General features: G+C 36.8%; 1 protein-coding gene across 1 annotated transcript in view; it reads left to right on the forward strand.

The window, feature by feature from the left end:
• SGCZ (sarcoglycan zeta) overlaps positions 1–18,858 on the forward strand; it is a 1,224,523-nt gene extending 1,205,665 nt beyond the window's left edge. Inside the window, exons 7-8 of the mRNA XM_037831246.1 lie at positions 4,587–4,710; positions 17,902–18,858. Of these exons, the coding sequence (XP_037687174.1) occupies positions 4,587–4,710; positions 17,902–18,096 (319 nt within the window). The 3' untranslated portion in view covers positions 18,097–18,858. The remainder of the gene's footprint in view (positions 1–4,586; positions 4,711–17,901) is intronic.
• The last annotated feature ends 461 nt before the right edge of the window (positions 18,859–19,319 follow it).

A 19,319-nucleotide genomic window follows, 5' to 3' on the forward strand; every position in this document is an offset into this window, starting at 1 on the left:
TGCATCAATAATCGGGTACCTTCACTAGAGGATGGCCAATAGCATCTGGAAAACCTCTGTTAGCTGGGAAGGTACATGGCTGGTGTCTGCTCCAGAGTTCTGGTTTCAAAATGGCTTTCTCCCAAGATGTTCCCCTCTAGGTCACAGCTCCTCTTCAAAATGTCACTCTCAGTTGCTCTTGGGGCGTTTGTCCTCTCTTAGCTTCTCTGGAGCAAGAGTCTGCTTTCAACTGCCATCTCTAAAATGTCTCCGTAGACTGTAGTTCCTCTCTCAGCTCCTGGGCATTCTTCAAAGTGTCCCTCTTGGCTGTAGCAAGCTTGCTCCTTTGGTCTGAGCTTATATAGTGCTCCAGTAAACTAATCAAGGCCCATGCTGAATAGGTAGGTCCACACCTCCATGGAAATTATCTAATCTGAGTTATCACCTACAGTTGGGTGGTTCACATCTCCATGGAAACATTCAATCAAAGAATTACAATCTAATCAACAATAATATGTCTGTCGAAACAAGACTGCATCAGAGATAATGGCATTTTGGGGTACACTGCATTCAAATGCACAATAAGTATAGAAATAATTAGCAATATTGACACTGGAAGATTCATGTCTAATACATGCATCTACCAGTGCTCACAATGAAATCATGTTATTCAAAATAATGTCACTATGAAAGTTTTTAGGTCCCCAACTGTATTGTGGTTCTGTTACAATATTTTAATCACAACAATTAGCTTATTTGCTTGTGCTAAATAGTCAGGCAAGCTTATAAAAAAATTGCTCATAAGCTTGCTTTAATTTTCATGTGTATAAGAAATATTTGATTACTTCATTATGTTCATTTGAAAATAGAATTCGGAAATCCTCCAAATATTGTATTTTTTATTTCATATTTGTTAAACTCATTAATTAATTTTAAAACCCCAGGATATAATACTCACCTGGATGTTGAATATTATTCAAAATAGTCAGTGTTTTTATATAAAATTGTATAATTTTTCTTAATAATTACTACATTTAATTTTATCAAGACTATTGAAGTATATAGTTAAAATCTTAATGACGAATAGTAGATATGTATTGCATCTGTGTATACAAAAGCTTACTCATTTCAACAGAGTATTTGTCTATTATGTACCATGTGATGTGTAATATATATATATATATTTATATATTTATAGCAGTTACATATCTTAGTCCCACAAAATTAGTTACATAAGAGGGGGAAATACTCTTTTAAACTTAATTTAGATTTTTGGCCTCCATTGCACTGAATAACAGAAATTCAACCCTAGTCAATTGAGTTCTATTCTCTTTCCCCAGGGTTGCATTTTTTATACCAAGAGGCTTACACAGTGTCAAAGCATTGGGGGTAACATTTGGTCATTGGTAGCCTCATGGATCCAAGCTGGAATTTCCTAAGACACTCTCTTTTAACCTCCTCTTCAGTCTTCATTCAACTCAGGTCACTATTGTTCTCTCTTCTTTGAGGCCCTTTTGCTCACCTTGTCCTCGGTTGTCCTGAGACACCATTACTTCCCTGTGCTGGTTTGGATGTATTAGGCCTACCAAAATGCCATTATCTTTGATGCAGTCTTGTGTGGGCAGGAAACATATTGGTGTTGATTGGGTTGGAGACTTTTGATCGGATGTTTCCGTGGAGATGTGCTCACTCAACTGTGGGTGAGGTCTTTCACTGGATAATTTCCATGGAGATGTGGCCCAGCCCATTCAGCATGGGCCTTGATTAGATTACTAGAGCACTATATAAGCTCAGACCAAAGGAGCAAGCTTGCTACAGCCAAGAGGGACACTTTGAAGAATGTACAGGAGCTGAGAGAGGAGCTGCAGATGAAAGACAGTTTGAAGATGGCCATTGAAAGCAGACTCTTGCTCTAGAGAAGCTAAGAGAGGACAAACACCCAAAGAGCAACTGAGAGTGACATTTTGAAGAAGAGCTGTGACCTAGAGAGGAATGTCCTGGGAGAAAGCCATCTTGAAACCGGAACTTGGAGCAGACACCAGCCATGTGCCTTCTCAGCTAACAGAGGTTTTCCGGATGCCGTCAGCCATCTTTCAGTGAAGGTACCTTACCTTGGACACTTTATAGCCTTAACACTGTAACTTTGTAACCAAATATATCCCCTTTATAAAAGCGAATCCATTTCTGGAGTTTTGCATTCCGGCAGCATTAGCTAACTGGAACAATCCCCAACACTCCTATATCTAACAAGTAAACATCCCACAACCTAGGACTTGGCCTCTGGTAAAAGAACACAGGACCCTTCTCAGAGAACATTTGAGACCAACACTCTAAGAGGCTGGGGTTTTTCAACTGAAAATGTCCCTAAGTTTGAGAAACCATTATCAGCTTCTCTGCTCTATCATCCACCATTTGTAGCAAAGAATACTGTTTAGGGAATGGGGAAAGAACATGGGGAACAAGGAAATGGGACAGGGGAGAAAATTTTAAAATAGTATTTTAAAATATTTTAAAATAGTATCCCACTCCATGGTTCTCTTCCTTAATCCTCATAACAATTCCATAAAAATCCATTATCATTGTCAATTTAAGGATGAAGAAACTGGCTTATTGCTGCTGGCTCAGGTGCCCTGAAGCCAATTCTAGCCAGCTCTCAATCCTTACTGCCTCTGTGAATAGAATGTGAAAATAAGGATCCTCTAAGTCAATGTTAGAAAAACACTCAACTCTGTGGCTACACTGACCTGAGGTCTAAAATGAATATAATAAACATTTACTGATTAAATAATTAATAAAGAGATTGGAAGTATTCAAAGCACAGAAATAGGTGACATATTTTAATGTTTTAGTAATAAATGGTATAAATCTTTTAGACATTTAGTATAGGTATATGGGTAATAATCCAAACGCATTATCTTTGGAAGCAAATTAAACCATATTAATTATTTGATGCAATTTTGTGCTTTTTCTCCCATTTCTAAGTTCACAGAGTTTGTGTTTCCTCAAATGCCAAATTCATAATCTGTTTTAGCACATTAATCTATTTTAATTAAATTCATATCTAACTGCTATGCGAATGGTTCAATAATATCTAAACTTGTATAATTACAATTATTGTTATGCATAATTAACAACAAAGGTAAATAGTAGTGGTCTCGGATACACTGCTCAAGGTGGGGTTTGTATGGGGCTGTGTTCAGGAAGTCAATTATAAAATACAGATTTTAACATTCAGATTTTGAAATTTAGATACTGTGTATAAAGACGTTAGTAGTGGGTATTAGTAAGTAATAGGATTATAAGTGATTTTTTTTCTTTCCAAATCTCCAAATGCTCTACAAAGAACCTGTGTGATTTTTATGAACAACAAAAAGCAAAATCAGGCTTTGAAAAATAAGTCAAATCTGAGTCCTCCAGGGTTTTTATGCAGGTGTCCAAGAGACCCTTAGAAATGAAAGTTTCCAAGTTGCTTTGGTGTATAACGAATTCTATTTAAAGCATTGAAATTGTCTTCTAGATGCTGGTTCTATTCCTTCAATACTGAAGTCTTTAAAATCAACTTCACTATGGAGGGAGAGCTGACCTTCAGGGTTGTAGCAATTTGATGTGGCTCTACCTACAAAACAACTGTTGATCTGTTGTCTCAGAGAGAACCAGTTGTTCTGATTACGATCTGGCAGGATCTTAATCCTAAGGTCCCACATCAAGGACGAGCACAGGAAGTCTTAGCCCCAAAGCTGAGTGTTTATCCAAGAAAACCAACTCATGGATTCTTCCTCATCCTGTAATCTAGTTCCTGCATTCTATCTTCTTTTACTCTTTTCTCTAGATTCATATTTGAAGAAAATTTTGAAATTGTTTCTCAACTATCTTGTTTTTCAAGGACAGTTATCTAAAACACTTGATTTCTGTCTCAAAATTTTAAGTTGTGAACCTTTTCATTACATTTGTACTTGTGTATCACCCTCTTCTCTCTAATTGTTTGTTTTGTTATCAGACTATTGTCATTCATTAGAAGGCATTTTATTTAGCCATAAAGGTCAGTTGATGAGAAGACATGTCTTATTCATTGAGTCATTGCAATAAATACTTCCAAAATTTTCAAGTATATGAAAATTTGTGTATGCTTAAAAGTTTGCAATATTAATGAATTTCATTAAGCTCTCTCATCTTGGAAAGGCAGAGAATTTTTATTAAGGGGTACTTACACGCTAAGTTTGTAGTAATTTATTCATTTAACCTCCATCATTAATATTGATAATGTATAAAAGATTTATACAAGTAAAGTTAACAGGGCCTATTTTTCATGAGCATTATTGAAGGGAAAAAACAAAGGAAACTGTTATTAAATCATTATGCAAATGACAGTAAAAAATTGTTGTTAACAAGTGAAGAGTTCAGAAAGAGCCACAAAAAAAGAAAGAAAAAAAAGAAATAAGGCAATTGAGAAATCATACTAAAAGTCATTTTAGCTCTTCTATAAAAGGCAGAGTTTTTATTTACGCCTGCCTGTTTTTTTATTTATTAATTTTTGTTCACTAGTACTATCTTTGACTTCATCTTAATTTTTCTCTTTTCTATTAATGATTTTTTTGTTTTTCCTTCAGACTTGAATCACCCACCAGATCCTTGATAATGGAAGCTCCTAGAGGGGTCCAGGTGAGTGCTGCTGCAGGAGACTTCAAGGCCACCTGCAGGAAGGAGCTCCACTTGCAGTCAACGGAGGGGGAGGTGAGTGAAGAGGGCAGGAGCCCGCCCTGTGCTGCTTCTCAGTTGCATGCAAATGACTCCAGGGGAAACGAAGAATAGCTTCATGAGAAAGTTTCAATTATGAACATGTCAATACTTCTCTTCAAATATCAACTTTTACTTTACACTAAAGCCCCATTTATGTTCTAATGAAATATATTCACTGACAAATAAATCATAAGTGGAGCATCTAAATTCCTGTGGTTTCAAAATTGGTAGAAAAATATCATTGTATCAAGTTAATATCAAGAACAAAGTCAATATTTGAGTCTTGGTTCTATTTTGGTCTTCAGAGAATTCTTCCATGGAATACTTTGGATGTCTGCTTGTTTTTCCTATGGAAATTATGCCTATGTTTTTCTAAAAATAAAACAAATGTTTATTTTGCTAAATAATCCAATTGATATTTCCTGGATAAAGAGATACATCTTGTTAATATTTTTCTTCCACACCACTCTTTCCCCTTCACAAATTTCCTTTAAGTTGTGTTGTCATTCTGATCAAATGCAGAGTTCTCTGCCTTATGGGCATAACAGCCAGTATATGACAGTAGGGTTTCAAGGAGAGGGTTTATTGCCACATGAAACAAGATCAGATGGCCTGTCAGCCTAAAATCTGTCTCCCTGAACTGCAGTAACTCTGATAGTTTTATAGTATCAAAAGATGGGCAGTCTTTAAGATAATGAATATAATGGGCCGAGATGATGTAGTTAAAGAATGATCTAATTATTGAGCATGCACAGATTGATTATATGCTTAGTCACAGAACAGGTATGTAAAACAATGCTGGCCTTGATATGATTATGGGCCTGATTTTTAGTAGTATAAGGTTTAAACTACTGTGCACATCAGGCAAGCTAATTTTAGTTAGATCTAGTTTTGTCTAGTGAAATAGTTTAAGAATTGGGGAGGTTTAGTTCTGGGCTTACTCAAGTTCCTTCATTAATAAGCACTGGGGACTGCCTTTGTGTTTATAAGACTATAAAGTTGTAAAACAGGGTAAGAGGGTACAAGTGGGGCCAGTCATGAGGTTTTTATTATAACAAGGTGAAGATTATATAGTCATACAATCATTGTTAAAGATCAAAGCAAATGGGTTACAGTTCAGTAATCTCAGGTATTTCGTTTAAGCTGTTATACAGTATACTAGAAAATATATCATCATAATTATTTGTTAAATCTTAATTTCATAGTTATAATTCCTTTAAAGATCATCAATCTTTTCTCATTGCCTGCTTTGAAAATCCCTTTGGCTTTAATTTTCCACTATCTCACTGAAATGTGATAGGTATGCGTTTATTTCATTTACCTTTTTTTTCTATGGATATTGTGCTTTCTGTGTCTCTAGAATCACTTTTTTGTTAATTCTGAAAATTACTCAGCATTAATTGGCTCTTCAGGTATTATTTCCCCCCCACCCCACTCCCATCTCTCTATGGTCTCTTACTGGAACTCTGAAGAAATTTTATGCCTTATCATTCTCTTACCCTCCAAGTCTCTAAGTTTCTCCTTCATATTTTTTATTTCTTTATCTCCATATGCCTTACTCTGCATATTTATTCAGATATGCATTTCCAGATTCTTCTTCAGTGTCTAATCTCTTATTTAATCCATACATTAAGCTTTTAATTTTGGTGATGTTTTTCACTTCTAGAATTCTCATCTGTTCTTTTCTTACTTGCCTAGACATCTTGTTCATTTATTTGGTTGCCATTCTACCTTATTTATTTTAAATCCTTATGCATGGTACATACTCTATTCTGTATATTTTTATTACTAGTCACAAAGTCCTTGAAGATCTAAATCTGTTGCTTTGCTGTTTCTACTGATTCATTCCCTTAGTATTTTTTCCTTCTTTTATTTATGTTTCTATTGTGAGCCAACAAAGGTTAAACAGGAAAATAATGGGAAGATAATCTGAGAAGGATGCTCTGGAGAATTTTATACCCATTCAGAGGAGAATATGTGGGCATAAAGTAATAGAATCAAAAGAGAATGTTCCTTTCTTACTTTTATGCCATTCTCCCAGTTATTGATTCAAGATAATTCAAAGTCTGCATTTTGCTTCTATTTTATAAACCAACTGTCAGGATTGGGTTAAGTCTTAGTAGATATTATGATATAAATCATCTGCAAATATACTTTTAGTATTTTTAAGATATATCCATATTTCTTTTCAGGATTTCTTTCTACTACAACTGCAAATTACAATACTTGGTCTCCCATAGCAATTCAGAAATCTTTCTTAAACATCTTTCATCCTTCTTAAAGAGTTACTTTTTTATGCTAATCTTTTCACTAAAAATATTCATAATGAAGATCTCATATTAAATATTTGTGCTTATTAATCTCTTTTCTTCTCTTATTTATGAAATACTTTACTTATATTCTTTTGTCCCATGCATCAATAATAACCTTTATTCTATAAATAAATCATGGCCAGAGGTTTTCAACTGTGGTAATTTTTTATATTAAATAAAATAAAAATACACAAATGCACAGTATTTTATAATCGAATAAAACACCATAGTCCCTTTCTTATGAAGAGATATGAAATATGTACTCTTTCTATTTGCTACATTGACTATGCCACTGAAAGGCAGATACATCATTTGATAAACAATGTAGAAAGATGTAAATTTCCTACCACTTAGAGTTTTTAAACTAGTTAATGTCACAACAGACATAATATTGAGATATCAAAAAATAATAGATGGAACACAGAAGAATGAAATTGGGCAGAAAATTCTGCAATGTAGGCATTCAGAGTCATTGCAGACATAGCATTGCAAGGAATTTCAAATTCAGCATTAGAGACAGCATTGATCATAATTGTAGGTAGACTATTTTAATTGTTATAGTAGCATTTGCAATTGTATAACATACAATAGCATGTATGTTATCAGATCACAGATAAAGGAAAAAGCAATTCTGATTGAGAAAATTAAGATTTTTCTATGACCTCGATAGACCTGATTTCGACAGGTAAGAATGGAATAAAAGAATTCTTGGTAGAAAGAAGACAACGGACTGTGTCTTAAAAACTCAGGAAGGTTATTCTAAGAACAGGGAAGTATTTCAGAACAAATGGATTATATGTTTAGCAATGAAATATGGAATATAAATATTAATATTAAAAGTTAGAGAGTAGGAGGCGGGGCAAGATGGCAGTCTGGTGAGCTGTATGTTTTAGTTACTCCTCCAGGAAAGTAGGTAAAAAGCCAGGAACTGCGTGGACTGGACACCACAGAGCAATCTGTCTTTGGGCATACTTCATACAACACTCATGAAAACGTGGAACTGCTGAGATCAGCGAAATCTGTAAGTTTTTGCGGCCAGGGGACCCGCGCCCCTCCCTGCCAGGCTCAGTCCCGGGGGAGGAGGGGCTGTCAGCTCCAGGAAGGAGAAGGGAGAATTGCAGTGGCTGCTCTCATCGGAAACTCATTCTACTGATTCAAACTCCAACCATAGATAGACTGAGGCCAGACACCAGAGACTCTGAGAGCAGCCAGCCCAGCAGAGAGGAGACGGGCATAGAAGGAAAACAACACGAGAAGCTCCAAAGTAAAAGCAGAGGATTTTTGGAGTTCTGGTGAACACAGAAAGGGGAAGGGCGGAGATCAGGCCTTGAGGCGCATATGCAAATCCCGAAGCAAGGCTGATCTCTCTGCCCAGGGCACCTTTCCTTAATGGCCCTGGTTGCTTTGTCTATTAGCATTTCAATAACCCATTAGATCTCTGAGGAGGGCCGTTTTTTTTTTTTTTTTTTTTTTTTTTTTAAATCCTTTTTGCTTTTTCTAAAACAATTACTCTAAGAAGCTCAATACAGAAAGCTTCAAAGAATTGAAATTTGGGCACGTCAAGTCAAGAGCAGAAATAAGAGAGCTCTGAGACAAAAGGCAATAATCCAGTGGCTGAGAAATTCACTAAACAACACAACTTCCCAAGAAAAGGGGGGTGTCCGCTCACAGCCACCATCCTGGTGGACAGGAAACACTCCTGCCCATCGCCAGCCCCACAGCCCAGAGCTGCCCCAGACAACCCAGTGTGACGGAAGTGCTTCAAATAACAGGCACACACCACAAAACTGGGCGTGGACATTAGCCTTCCCTGCAACCTCAGCTGAATGTCCCAGAGCTGGGAAGGGGGAGCAGTGTGAATTAACAGAGCCCCATTCAGCCATCATTTGAGCAGACTGGGAGCCTCCCAACACAGCCCAGCAGCCCAGAACTGCCCTGGGGGGACGGCACTCACCTGTGACATAGCACAGTCATCCCTCAACAGAGGACCCGGGGTGCACAGCCTGGAAGAGGGGCCCACTTGCAAGTCTCAGGAGCCATACGCCAATACCAAAGACTTGTGGGTCAGTGGCAGAGACAAACTGTGGCAGGACTGAACTGAAGGATTAGACTATTGCAGTAGCTTTAAAACTCTAGGATCATCAGGGAGATTTGATTGTTAGGGCCACCCCCCCTCCCCGACTGCCCAGAAAACACGCCCCACATACAGGGCAGGCAACACCAACTACACACGCAAGCTTGGGACACCAATTGGGCCCCACAAGACTCACTCCCCCACTCACCAAAAAGGCTAAGCAGGGGAGATCTGGCTTGTGGAGAACAGGTGGCTCGTGGACGCCACCTGCTGGTTAGTTAGAGAAAGTGTACTCCACGAAGCTGTAGATCTGAGAAATTAGAGATAAGGACTTCAACTGGTCTACAAACCCTAAAAGAACCCTATCAAGGACAGCAAATGCCACGAGGCCAAAAACAACAGAAAATTATAAAGCATATGAAAAAACCAGACGATATGGATAACCCAAGCCCAAGCACCCAAATCAAAAGACCAGAAGAGACACACCTAGAGCAGCTACTCAAAGAACTAAAGATGAACAATGAGACCCTAGTACGGGATATGAAGGAAATCAAGAAGACCCTAGAAGAGCATAAAGAAGACATTGCAAGACTAAATAAAAAAATGGATGATCTTATGGAAATTAAAGAAACTGTTGACCAAATTAAAAAGATTCTGGACACTCATAGTACAAGACTAGAGGAAGTTGAACAACGAATCAGTGACCTGGAAGATGACAGAATGGAAAATGAAAGCATAAAAGAAAGAATGGGGAAAAAAATTGAAAAACTCGAAAGGGACCTCAGGGATATGATAGATAATATGAAGCGTCCGAATATAAGACTCATTGGTGTCCCAGAAGGGGAAGAAAAGGGTAAAGGTCTAGGAAGAGTATTCAAAGAAATTGTTGGGGAAAACTTCCCAAATCTTCTAAACAACATAAATACACAAATCATAAATGCTCAGCGAACTCCAAATAGAATAAATCCAAAAAAACCCACTCCGAGACATATACTGATCACACTGTCAAACATAGAAGAGAAGGAGCAAGTTCTGAAAGCAGCAAGAGAAAAGCAATTCACCACATACAAAGGAAACAGCATAAGACTAAGTAGTGACTACTCAGCAGCCACCATGGAGGCGAGAAGGCAATGGCACGATATATTTAAAATTCTGAGAGAGAGGAATTTCCAGCCAAGAATACTTTATCCAGCAAAGCTCTCCTTCAAATTTGAGGGAGAGCTTAAATTTTTCACAGACAAAGAAATGCTGAGAGAATTTGCTAACAAGAGACCTGCCCTACTGGAGATACTAAAGGGAGCCCTACAGACAGAGAAACAAAGACAGGACAGAGAGACTTGGAGAAAGGTTCAGTACTAAAGAGATTCGGTATGGGTACAATAAAGGATATTAATAGAGAGAGGGAAAAATATGGCAAACATAATCCAAAGGATAAGATGGCCGATTCAAGAAATGCCTTCACGGTTTTAACGTTGAATGTAAATGGATTAAACTCCCCAATTAAAAGATATAGATTCGCAGAATGGATCAAAAAAAATGAACCATCAATATGTTGCATACAAGAGACTCATCTTAGACACAGGGACACAAAGAAATTGAAAGTGAAAGGATGGAAAAAAATATTTCATGCAAGCTACAGCCAAAAGAAAGCAGGTGTAGCAATATTAATCTCAGATAAAATAGACTTCAAATGCAGGGATGTTTTGAGAGACAAAGAAGGCCACTACATACTAATAAAAGGGGCAATTCAGCAAGAAGAAATAACAATCGTAAATGTCTATGCACCCAATCAAGGTGCCACAAAATACATGAGAGAAACATTGGCAAAACTAAAGGAAGCAATTGATGTTTCCACAATAATTGTGGGAGACTTCAACACATCACTCTCTCCTATAGATAGATCAACCAGACAGAAGACCAATAAGGAAATTGAAAACGTAAACAATCTGATAAATGAATTAGATTTAACAGACATCTACAGGACATTACATCCCAAATCACCAGGATACACATACTTTTCTAGTGCTCACGGAACTTTCTCCAGAATAGATCATATGCTGGGACATAAAACAAGCCTCAATAAATTTAAAAAGATTGAAATTATTCAAAGCACATTCTCTGACCACAATGGAATACAATTAGAAGTCAATAACCATCAGAGACTTAGAAAATTCACAAATACCTGGAGGTTAAACAACACACTCCTAAACAATCAGTGGGTTAAAGAAGAAATAGCAAGAGAAATTGCTAAATATATAGAGACGAATGAAAATGAGAACACAACATACCAAAACCTATGGGATGCAGCAAAAGCAGTGCTAAGGGGGAAATTTATAGCACTAAACGCATATATTAAAAAGGAAGAAAGAGCCAAAATCAAAGAACTAATGGATCAACTGAAGAAGCTAGAAAATGAACAGCAAACCAATCCTAAACCAAGTAGAAGAAAAGAAATAACAAGGATTAAAGCAGAAATAAATGACATAGAGAACAAAAAAACAATAGAAAGGATAAATATCACCAAAAGTTGGTTCTTTGAGAAGATCAACAAGATTGACAAGCCCCTAGCTAGACTGACAAAATCAAAAAGAGAGAAGACCCATATAAACAAAATAATGAATGAAAAAGGTGACATAACTGCAGATCCTGAAGAAATTAAAAAAATTATAAGAGGATATTATGAACAACTGTATGGCAACAAACTGGATAATGTAGAAGAAATGGACAATTTCCTGGAAACATATGAACAACCTAGACTGACCAGAGAAGAAATAGAAGACCTCAACCAACCCATCACAAGCAAAGAGATCCAATCAGTCATCAAAAATCTTCCCACAAATAAATGCCCAGGGCCAGATGGCTTCACAGGGGAATTCTACCAAACTTTCCAGAAAGAACTGACACCAATCTTACTCAAACTCTTTCAAAACATTGAAAAAAATGGAACACTACCTAACTCATTTTATGAAGCTAACATCAATCTAATACCAAAACCAGGCAAAGATGCTACAAAAAGGAAAACTACCGGCCAATCTCCCTAATGAATATAGATGCAAAAATCCTCAACAAAATACTTGCAAATCGAATCCAAAGACACATTAAAAAAATCATACACCATGACCAAGTGGGGTTCATTCCAGGCATGCAAGGATGGTTCAACATCAGAAAAACAATCAATGTATTACAACACATTAAAAACTCGAAAGGAAAAAATCAATTGATCATCTCAATAGATGCTGAAAAAGCATTTGACAAAATCCAACATCCCTTTTTGATAAAAACACTTCAAAAGGTAGGAATTGAAGGAAACTTCCTCAACATGATAAAGAGCATATATGAAAAACCCACAGCCAGCATAGTACTCAATGGTGAGAGACTGAAAGCCCTCCCTCTAAGATCAGGAACAAGACAAGGATGCCCGCTGTCACCACTGTTATTCAACATTGTGCTGGAAGTGCTAGCCAGGGCAATCCGGCAAGACAAAGAAATAAAAGGCATCCAAATTGGAAAAGAAGAAGTAAAACTGTCATTGTTTGCAGATGATATGATCTTATATCTAGAAAACCCTGAGAAATCAACGATACACCTACTAGAGCTAATAAACAAATTTAGCAAAGTAGCGGGATACAAGATTAATGCACATAAGTCAGTAATGTTTCTATATGCTAGAAATGAACAAACTGAAGAGACACTCAAGAAAAAGATACCATTTTCAATAGCAACTAAAAAATCAAGTACCTAGGAATAAACTTAACCAAAGATGTAAAAGACCTATACAAAGAAAACTACATAACTCTACTAAAAGAAATAGAAGGGGACCTTAAAAGATGGAAAAATATTCCATGTTCATGGATAGGAAGGCTAAATGTCATTAAGATGTCAATTCTACCCAAACTCATCTACAGATTCAATGCAATCCCAATCAAAATTCCAACAACCTACTTTGCAGACTTGGAAAAGCTAGTTATCAAATTTATTTGGAAAGGGAAGATGCCTCGAATTGCTAAAGACACTCTAAAAAAGAAAAACGAAGTGGGAGGACTTACACTCCCTGACTTTGAAGCTTATTATAAAGCCACAGTTGCCAAGACAGCATGGTACTGGCACAAAGATAGACATATAGATCAATGGAATCGAATTGAGAATTCAGAGATAGACCCTCAGATCTATGGCCGACTGATCTTTGATAAGGCCCCCAAAGTCACCGAACTGAGCCATAATGGTCTTTTCAACAAATGGGGCTGGGAGAGTTGGATATCCATATCCAAAAGAATGAAAGAGGACCCCTACCTCACCCCCTACACAAAAATTAACTCAAAATGGACCAAAGATCTCAATATAAAAGAAAGTACCATAAAACTCCTAGAAGATAATGTAGGAAAACATCTTCAAGACCTTGTATTAGGAGGCCACTTCCTAGACTTTACACCCAAAGCACAAGCAACAAAAGAGAAAATAGATAAATGGGAACTCCTCAAGCTTAGAAGTTTCTGCACCTCAAAGGAATTTCTCAAAAAGGTAAAGAGGCAGCCAACTCAATGGGAAAAAATTTTTGGAAACCATGTATCTGACAAAAGACTGATATCTTGCATATACAAAGAAATCCTACAACTCAATGACAATAGTACAGACAGCCCAATTATAAAATGGGCAAAAGATATGAAAAGACAGTTCTCTGAAGAGGAAATACAAATGGCCAAGAAACACATGAAAAAATGTTCAGCTTCACTAGCTATTAGAGAGATGCAAATTAAGACCACAATGAGATACCATCTAACACCGGTTAGAATGGCTGCCATTAAACAAACAGGAAACTACAAATGCTGGAGGGGATGTGGAGAAATTGGAACTCTTATTCATTGTTGGTGGGACTGTATAATGGTTCAGCCACTCTGGAAGTCAGTCTGGCAGTTCCTTAGAAAACTAGATATAGAGCTACCATTCGATCCAGCGATTGCACTCCTCGGTATATACCCGGAAGATCGGAAAGCAGTGACACGAACAGATATCTGCACGCCAATGTTCATAGCAGCATTATTCACAATTGCCAAGAGATGGAAACAACCCAAATGTCCTTCAACAGATGAGTGGATAAATAAAATGTGGTATATACACACGATGGAATACTACGCGGCAGTAAGAAGGAACGATCTGGTGAAACATATGACAACATGGATGAACCTTGAAGACATAATGCTGAGCGAAATAAGCCAGGCACAAAAAGAGAAATATTATATGCTACCACTAATGTGAACTTTGAAAAATGTAAAACAAATGGTTTATAATGTAGAATGTAGGGGAACTAGCAGTAGAGAGCAATTAAGGAAGGGGGAACAATAATCCAGGAAGAACAGATAAGCTATTTAGTGTTCTGGGGATGCCCAGAAATGACTATGGTCTGTTAATTTCTGATGGTTGTAGTAGGAACAAGTTCACTGAAATGTTGCTATATTATGTAACTTTCTTGGGGTAAAGTAGGAACATGTTGGAAGTTAAGCAGTTATCTTAGGTTAGTTGTCTTTTTCTTACTCCCTTGCTATGGTCTCTTTGAAATGCTCTTTTATTGTATGTTTGTTTTCTTTTTAACTTTTTTTTTCATACAGGTGATTTGAAAAAAGAAGGGAAAGTTAAAAAAAAAAAAAAAAAAAAAAAAAAAAGAAAAAGACAAACAAGGGAAAAAATAAAAAAAAAAAAGATGTAGTGCCCCCTTGAGGAGCCTGTGGAGAATGCAGGGGTATTCGCCTACCCCACCTCCATGGTTGCTAACATGACCACAGACATAGGGGACTGGTGGTTTGATGGGTTGAGCCCTCTACCATAAGTTTTACCCTTGGGAAGACGGTTGCTGCAAAGGAGAGGCTAGGCCTCCCTGTATTTGTGCCTAAGAGTCTCCTCCTGAATGCCTCTTTGTTGCTCAGATGTGGCCCTCTCTCTCTGGCTAAGCCAACTTGAAAGGTGAAATCACTGCCCTCCCCCCTACGTGGGATCAGACACCCAGGGAAGTGAATCTCCCTGGCAACGTGGAATATGACTCCCAGGGAGGAATGTAGACCTGGCACCGTGGGACGGAGAACATCTTCTTGACCAAAAGGGGGATGTGAAAGGAAATGAAATAAGCTTCAGTGGCAGAGAGATTCCAAAAGGAGCCGAGAGGTCACTCTGGTGGGCACTCTTATGCACACTTTAGACAACCCTTTTTAGGTTCTAAAGAATTGGGGTAGCTGGTGGTGGATACCTGAAACTATCAAACTACAACCCAGAACCCATGAATCTCGAAGACAGTTGTATAAAAATGTAGCTTATGAGGGGTGACAATGGGATTGGGAAAGCCATAAGGACCAAACACCACTTTGTCTAGTTTATGGATGGATGTGTAGAAAAGTAGGGGAAGGAAACAAACAGACAAAGGTACCCAGTGTTCTTTTTTACTTCAATTGCTCTTTTTCACTCTAATTATTATTCTTGTTATTTTTGTGTGTGTGCTAATGAAGGTGTCAGGGATTGATTTAGGTGATGAATGTACAACTATGTAATGGTACTGTAAACAATCGAAAGTACAATTTGTTTTGTATGACTGCGTGGTATGTGAATATATCTCAATAAAATGATGATTAAAAAAAAAAAAAAAAAAAAGAAGGGATGACAAAAAAAAAAAAAAAAAAGTTAGAGAGTAGATAGCGTCATGGTAACTGCTTTAGCAAAGCAGAAAGAGATACAGGCAAACCCATCCATGCTGCAGAAACCAGGAGAGGTTCAGTAATATTAGATCCAAGGGAATCAATATATAACATCCATTTTTACCTGTATTTTTTAAATCTCAAGTCCAAAAAGTAGTATGTTTTCTTTCAAAGGAGCCCATTCGTTTTTTATTTATCCATTAATTAAATGTATTCCCTTATATAAGGAAACCTAGAGTTTGGATCTCAGAAGTTGATGGAATTAAGTATTGCCATTTAGCCGAATACTATAAAGTAGCCCCCAAATGAACAGGAATGCTAAGAAAGCATTGTTATGTTGAAGCTACAGCAGCTTACACACCCTAACATTGCAAAGTTATTTTTTAAAAAGTATCAGGCATGGTTCTATCTTTAAGTATAGAGTTTAGTAGGGAAAGTGAGATATAAATATAACTATAAAATAATATATCAAGTGTTCTGCAGACTAAGATATTAAAAACAATATATGTCTATGGAAGGGCCAAAAAGGAAGAGTCCTTCCACGTTAGAGAATCAGGAAAAGATCCATGAAGGAGAAAGCAGATGAAGTAGGACTTGTACTCTAGGAGGAAGAGACATGTCCAAGCTGAAGAGAGGGCATTAATTAATTTAGTATGTTCTGGCAGTTCTATGCACAACTCTATAGCCAGGAGCAAAAGACAGGCCCTGGTGTCATGACTTTATATGCAAGTAGGGGAAACAAACAATAAACAAACAATTACAGAATTACATACATGTTAGGAAATGATTGTTATTATAAAATAAATTATATGGATTTGTGCTATTTTAGATAGAGTGGTCAGGAATGCCCATTATGAGGAGGTGACCTTATAGTAGATACCAGAAAAAAGTGAGGCTATCTAAATTAATTTAAAATATATGTGTCTACAGTATATGGAGACTTGTTCTGGCTTATCTGCAATATGCAGTAGAATCCTGTAGTACAAAAAATGTTTAAAGTATAAAATGGTGAACTGTGGAAATCTCCTTCCCACCGCTTTTCCCCAACCAGCCAACTAATAGCTACCCCCATCTATAAATATCTGGGGAAAAGCCTATGGAAATAGGCAGAGTAAAGCCCTGAGGCAAGAGTGCTTTTGGTATGCTTGAGAAAATTCAAGAGCTGGAGAAAGGAAAAGAATTATAAGATATGATGCTAGCAAGACTGGCCAGATCATGTAGGGACTTACGGCCATAGAAAGAAATTGGGATTCATTCTAATATGGTGAGATTAGAGAGATTTTAGCAAGGAATAGACATGATTTGATTTGCATTTTTTAAAAGTTAACTCTAGAACATGACTTGGATGAGGGCAAAGTTGTAGGGATGCCTTTAGGCACTAACGGACTACATGGCAATAGAATCAAGAATAGCTGGAGAGAGCTGTCTCCTTTGCTCATACAAATTCATGGTTCATTTTTTTCTGTTTTGGAATTTTCCCCATCCATATAAAAATCATATGATCACTGTCTCTGAAATTGTTGTGTCTTTGATTTGGAATAAGTGAAGTAATTTTGCATGTTAGAAGATTTAGCAAAGTAGGTATTTAGTACAGGTACTATTTTTTCATAGAGACCTCAAATCTGATTGTATCCAATAATCTTCTGTTGTGAATCGTATAGAATAGTTAGTTAGTATATACATTAAACTTCAAGTGAACATGCTTTCATGAATACTTAAACAATAGACAAGGGAATTTTTTTTAATTTGCCTACCTATTCAGTAATGTCATCACCATGAACATACTAATTTCACTGTATATTCTTTAGACTAGACATGATTAAGAAGCAAAATTGAGAAACTGTCAAAATCATTAATTTTCTGTGGTGTTTGAATAAGTGGGTTGGCCCCTTAAGCAGATTGTACAATGTTGCCTTTCAAAATGCACCATGTCTCAAGGGAGAAGGTAGCTGCAGAGCTTTGGGGCTAGCCAGTAGGAATGTAATTTGTTTGTTCAACAAAGCATGGCAGTTAAACCAATAGAATTGCTGATTATTTTGTCTTTCTTATTAGACCATGCCATAAAGCTCTGAGGAATGTAGAATGCTAAAATAAATTAAAATGTAATTTCTTTCCCCCCTAGATATTTTTAAATGCGGATACAATCCGGCTGGGAAACCTACCAACTGGCTCCTTTTCATCTTCTTCACCTAGCTCCTCAAATTCACGACAAACAGTGTATGAACTCTGTGTCTGCCCCAATGGCAAACTTTACCTTTCTCCAGCAGGAGTAGGTTCCACTTGTCAGTCCAGTAGCAACATCTGCTTGTGGAGCTGAAATGACTGATTTCTCCTCACACCAGAATAGCCTTTTGTTCCTGTCTGTCTGCTTCACAGTTCTGCTCGGTTTCCCTTGTGATCAGTCCAGAGCTTCTTCTAATGGTCCACAGAGCAAGTTCTTCCAGTGTAAGCAGGAATTTGCCACCACCTTCTCATGTGATACGTTGTACTGCTCAACACAGAGAATGTGAGTGACACACCAGTGGAAAAATCGTCATCAGCAGGAAAACTGGATCATAACTTTTGCTCAAAAGGGAGAATAACATAGGTGCCTTTGCTACATGAAGTGAAGCACATAGTTTTAGATTTCTGCAGGACTTGGATATAAACTGCACGTATATACATTACATAGATGAAATTCCCCATATCCAGTGGCGAGATGAGTTGATAAACCCTGTATGAAAACTAACTCTACAGTCTGAAAGCACAATTTTCCATTCATCTTTTTGGATGTAAACTTTTATCCCCGAATTTTAAAGTTTTGAAGCATTATGCAATGCTTGCTTTACTAAAAATTAAATTCAATACACGGTTTTTAACAAAGCAAAACACAAAAAAAAGATAGAATCCCTCCCTGAGTTTTATTTGTTTCTTTAAATTCAATGTGTTGTTACTCTTTGTCTACTAAGTCTAGAATTTTTGTACACTAGGTAATTTTGGAAGCACTCAGCAATATAATCTTTACAGAATGAATAAAATGCCATTATACTGTCATTTGTCAGATCTTAATGGCCTTATATAGTATTTACTTGGCTATTGCATGTGATGTATTTGCTTTTAACTAAACATCTAGTTTATCGCACTATAAGATAGGATTAAGAGGGAAATAATTGATGGTGTGGAATCTATAGATTATGTCTTTAATCACTCACATGCTGTCCTTTACAGCTAGGTTTAAATAGTACAATTTTTGTTTGCCCCATTCACTTTATAGTTTAATCTAACTGCTAAGATTAAAACATCCTCTAAATAAATAAATACTAATGTGATGCATAATGCTGAGAATGAATTCACTTTCCATTGGAATATCATCTTCAGAATTATTATCTATTTTTTTATCAAAGGTTATGATTTGTATATGAATTAAATTAATATCCATAACTAAACACTTAAAAAAAAAGACAAATGTTAAGAAACATGTAGAAAAGGTGTTTACTCATTATACTCATATTTTAATAGGAATTTATTCACATTTCCATTCAGCTCTTAGTATTGAAGTTA

Source organism: Choloepus didactylus, chromosome 3, assembly GCF_015220235.1.
Source record: "Choloepus didactylus isolate mChoDid1 chromosome 3, mChoDid1.pri, whole genome shotgun sequence".
NCBI lineage: Eukaryota > Metazoa > Chordata > Mammalia > Pilosa > Megalonychidae > Choloepus > Choloepus didactylus.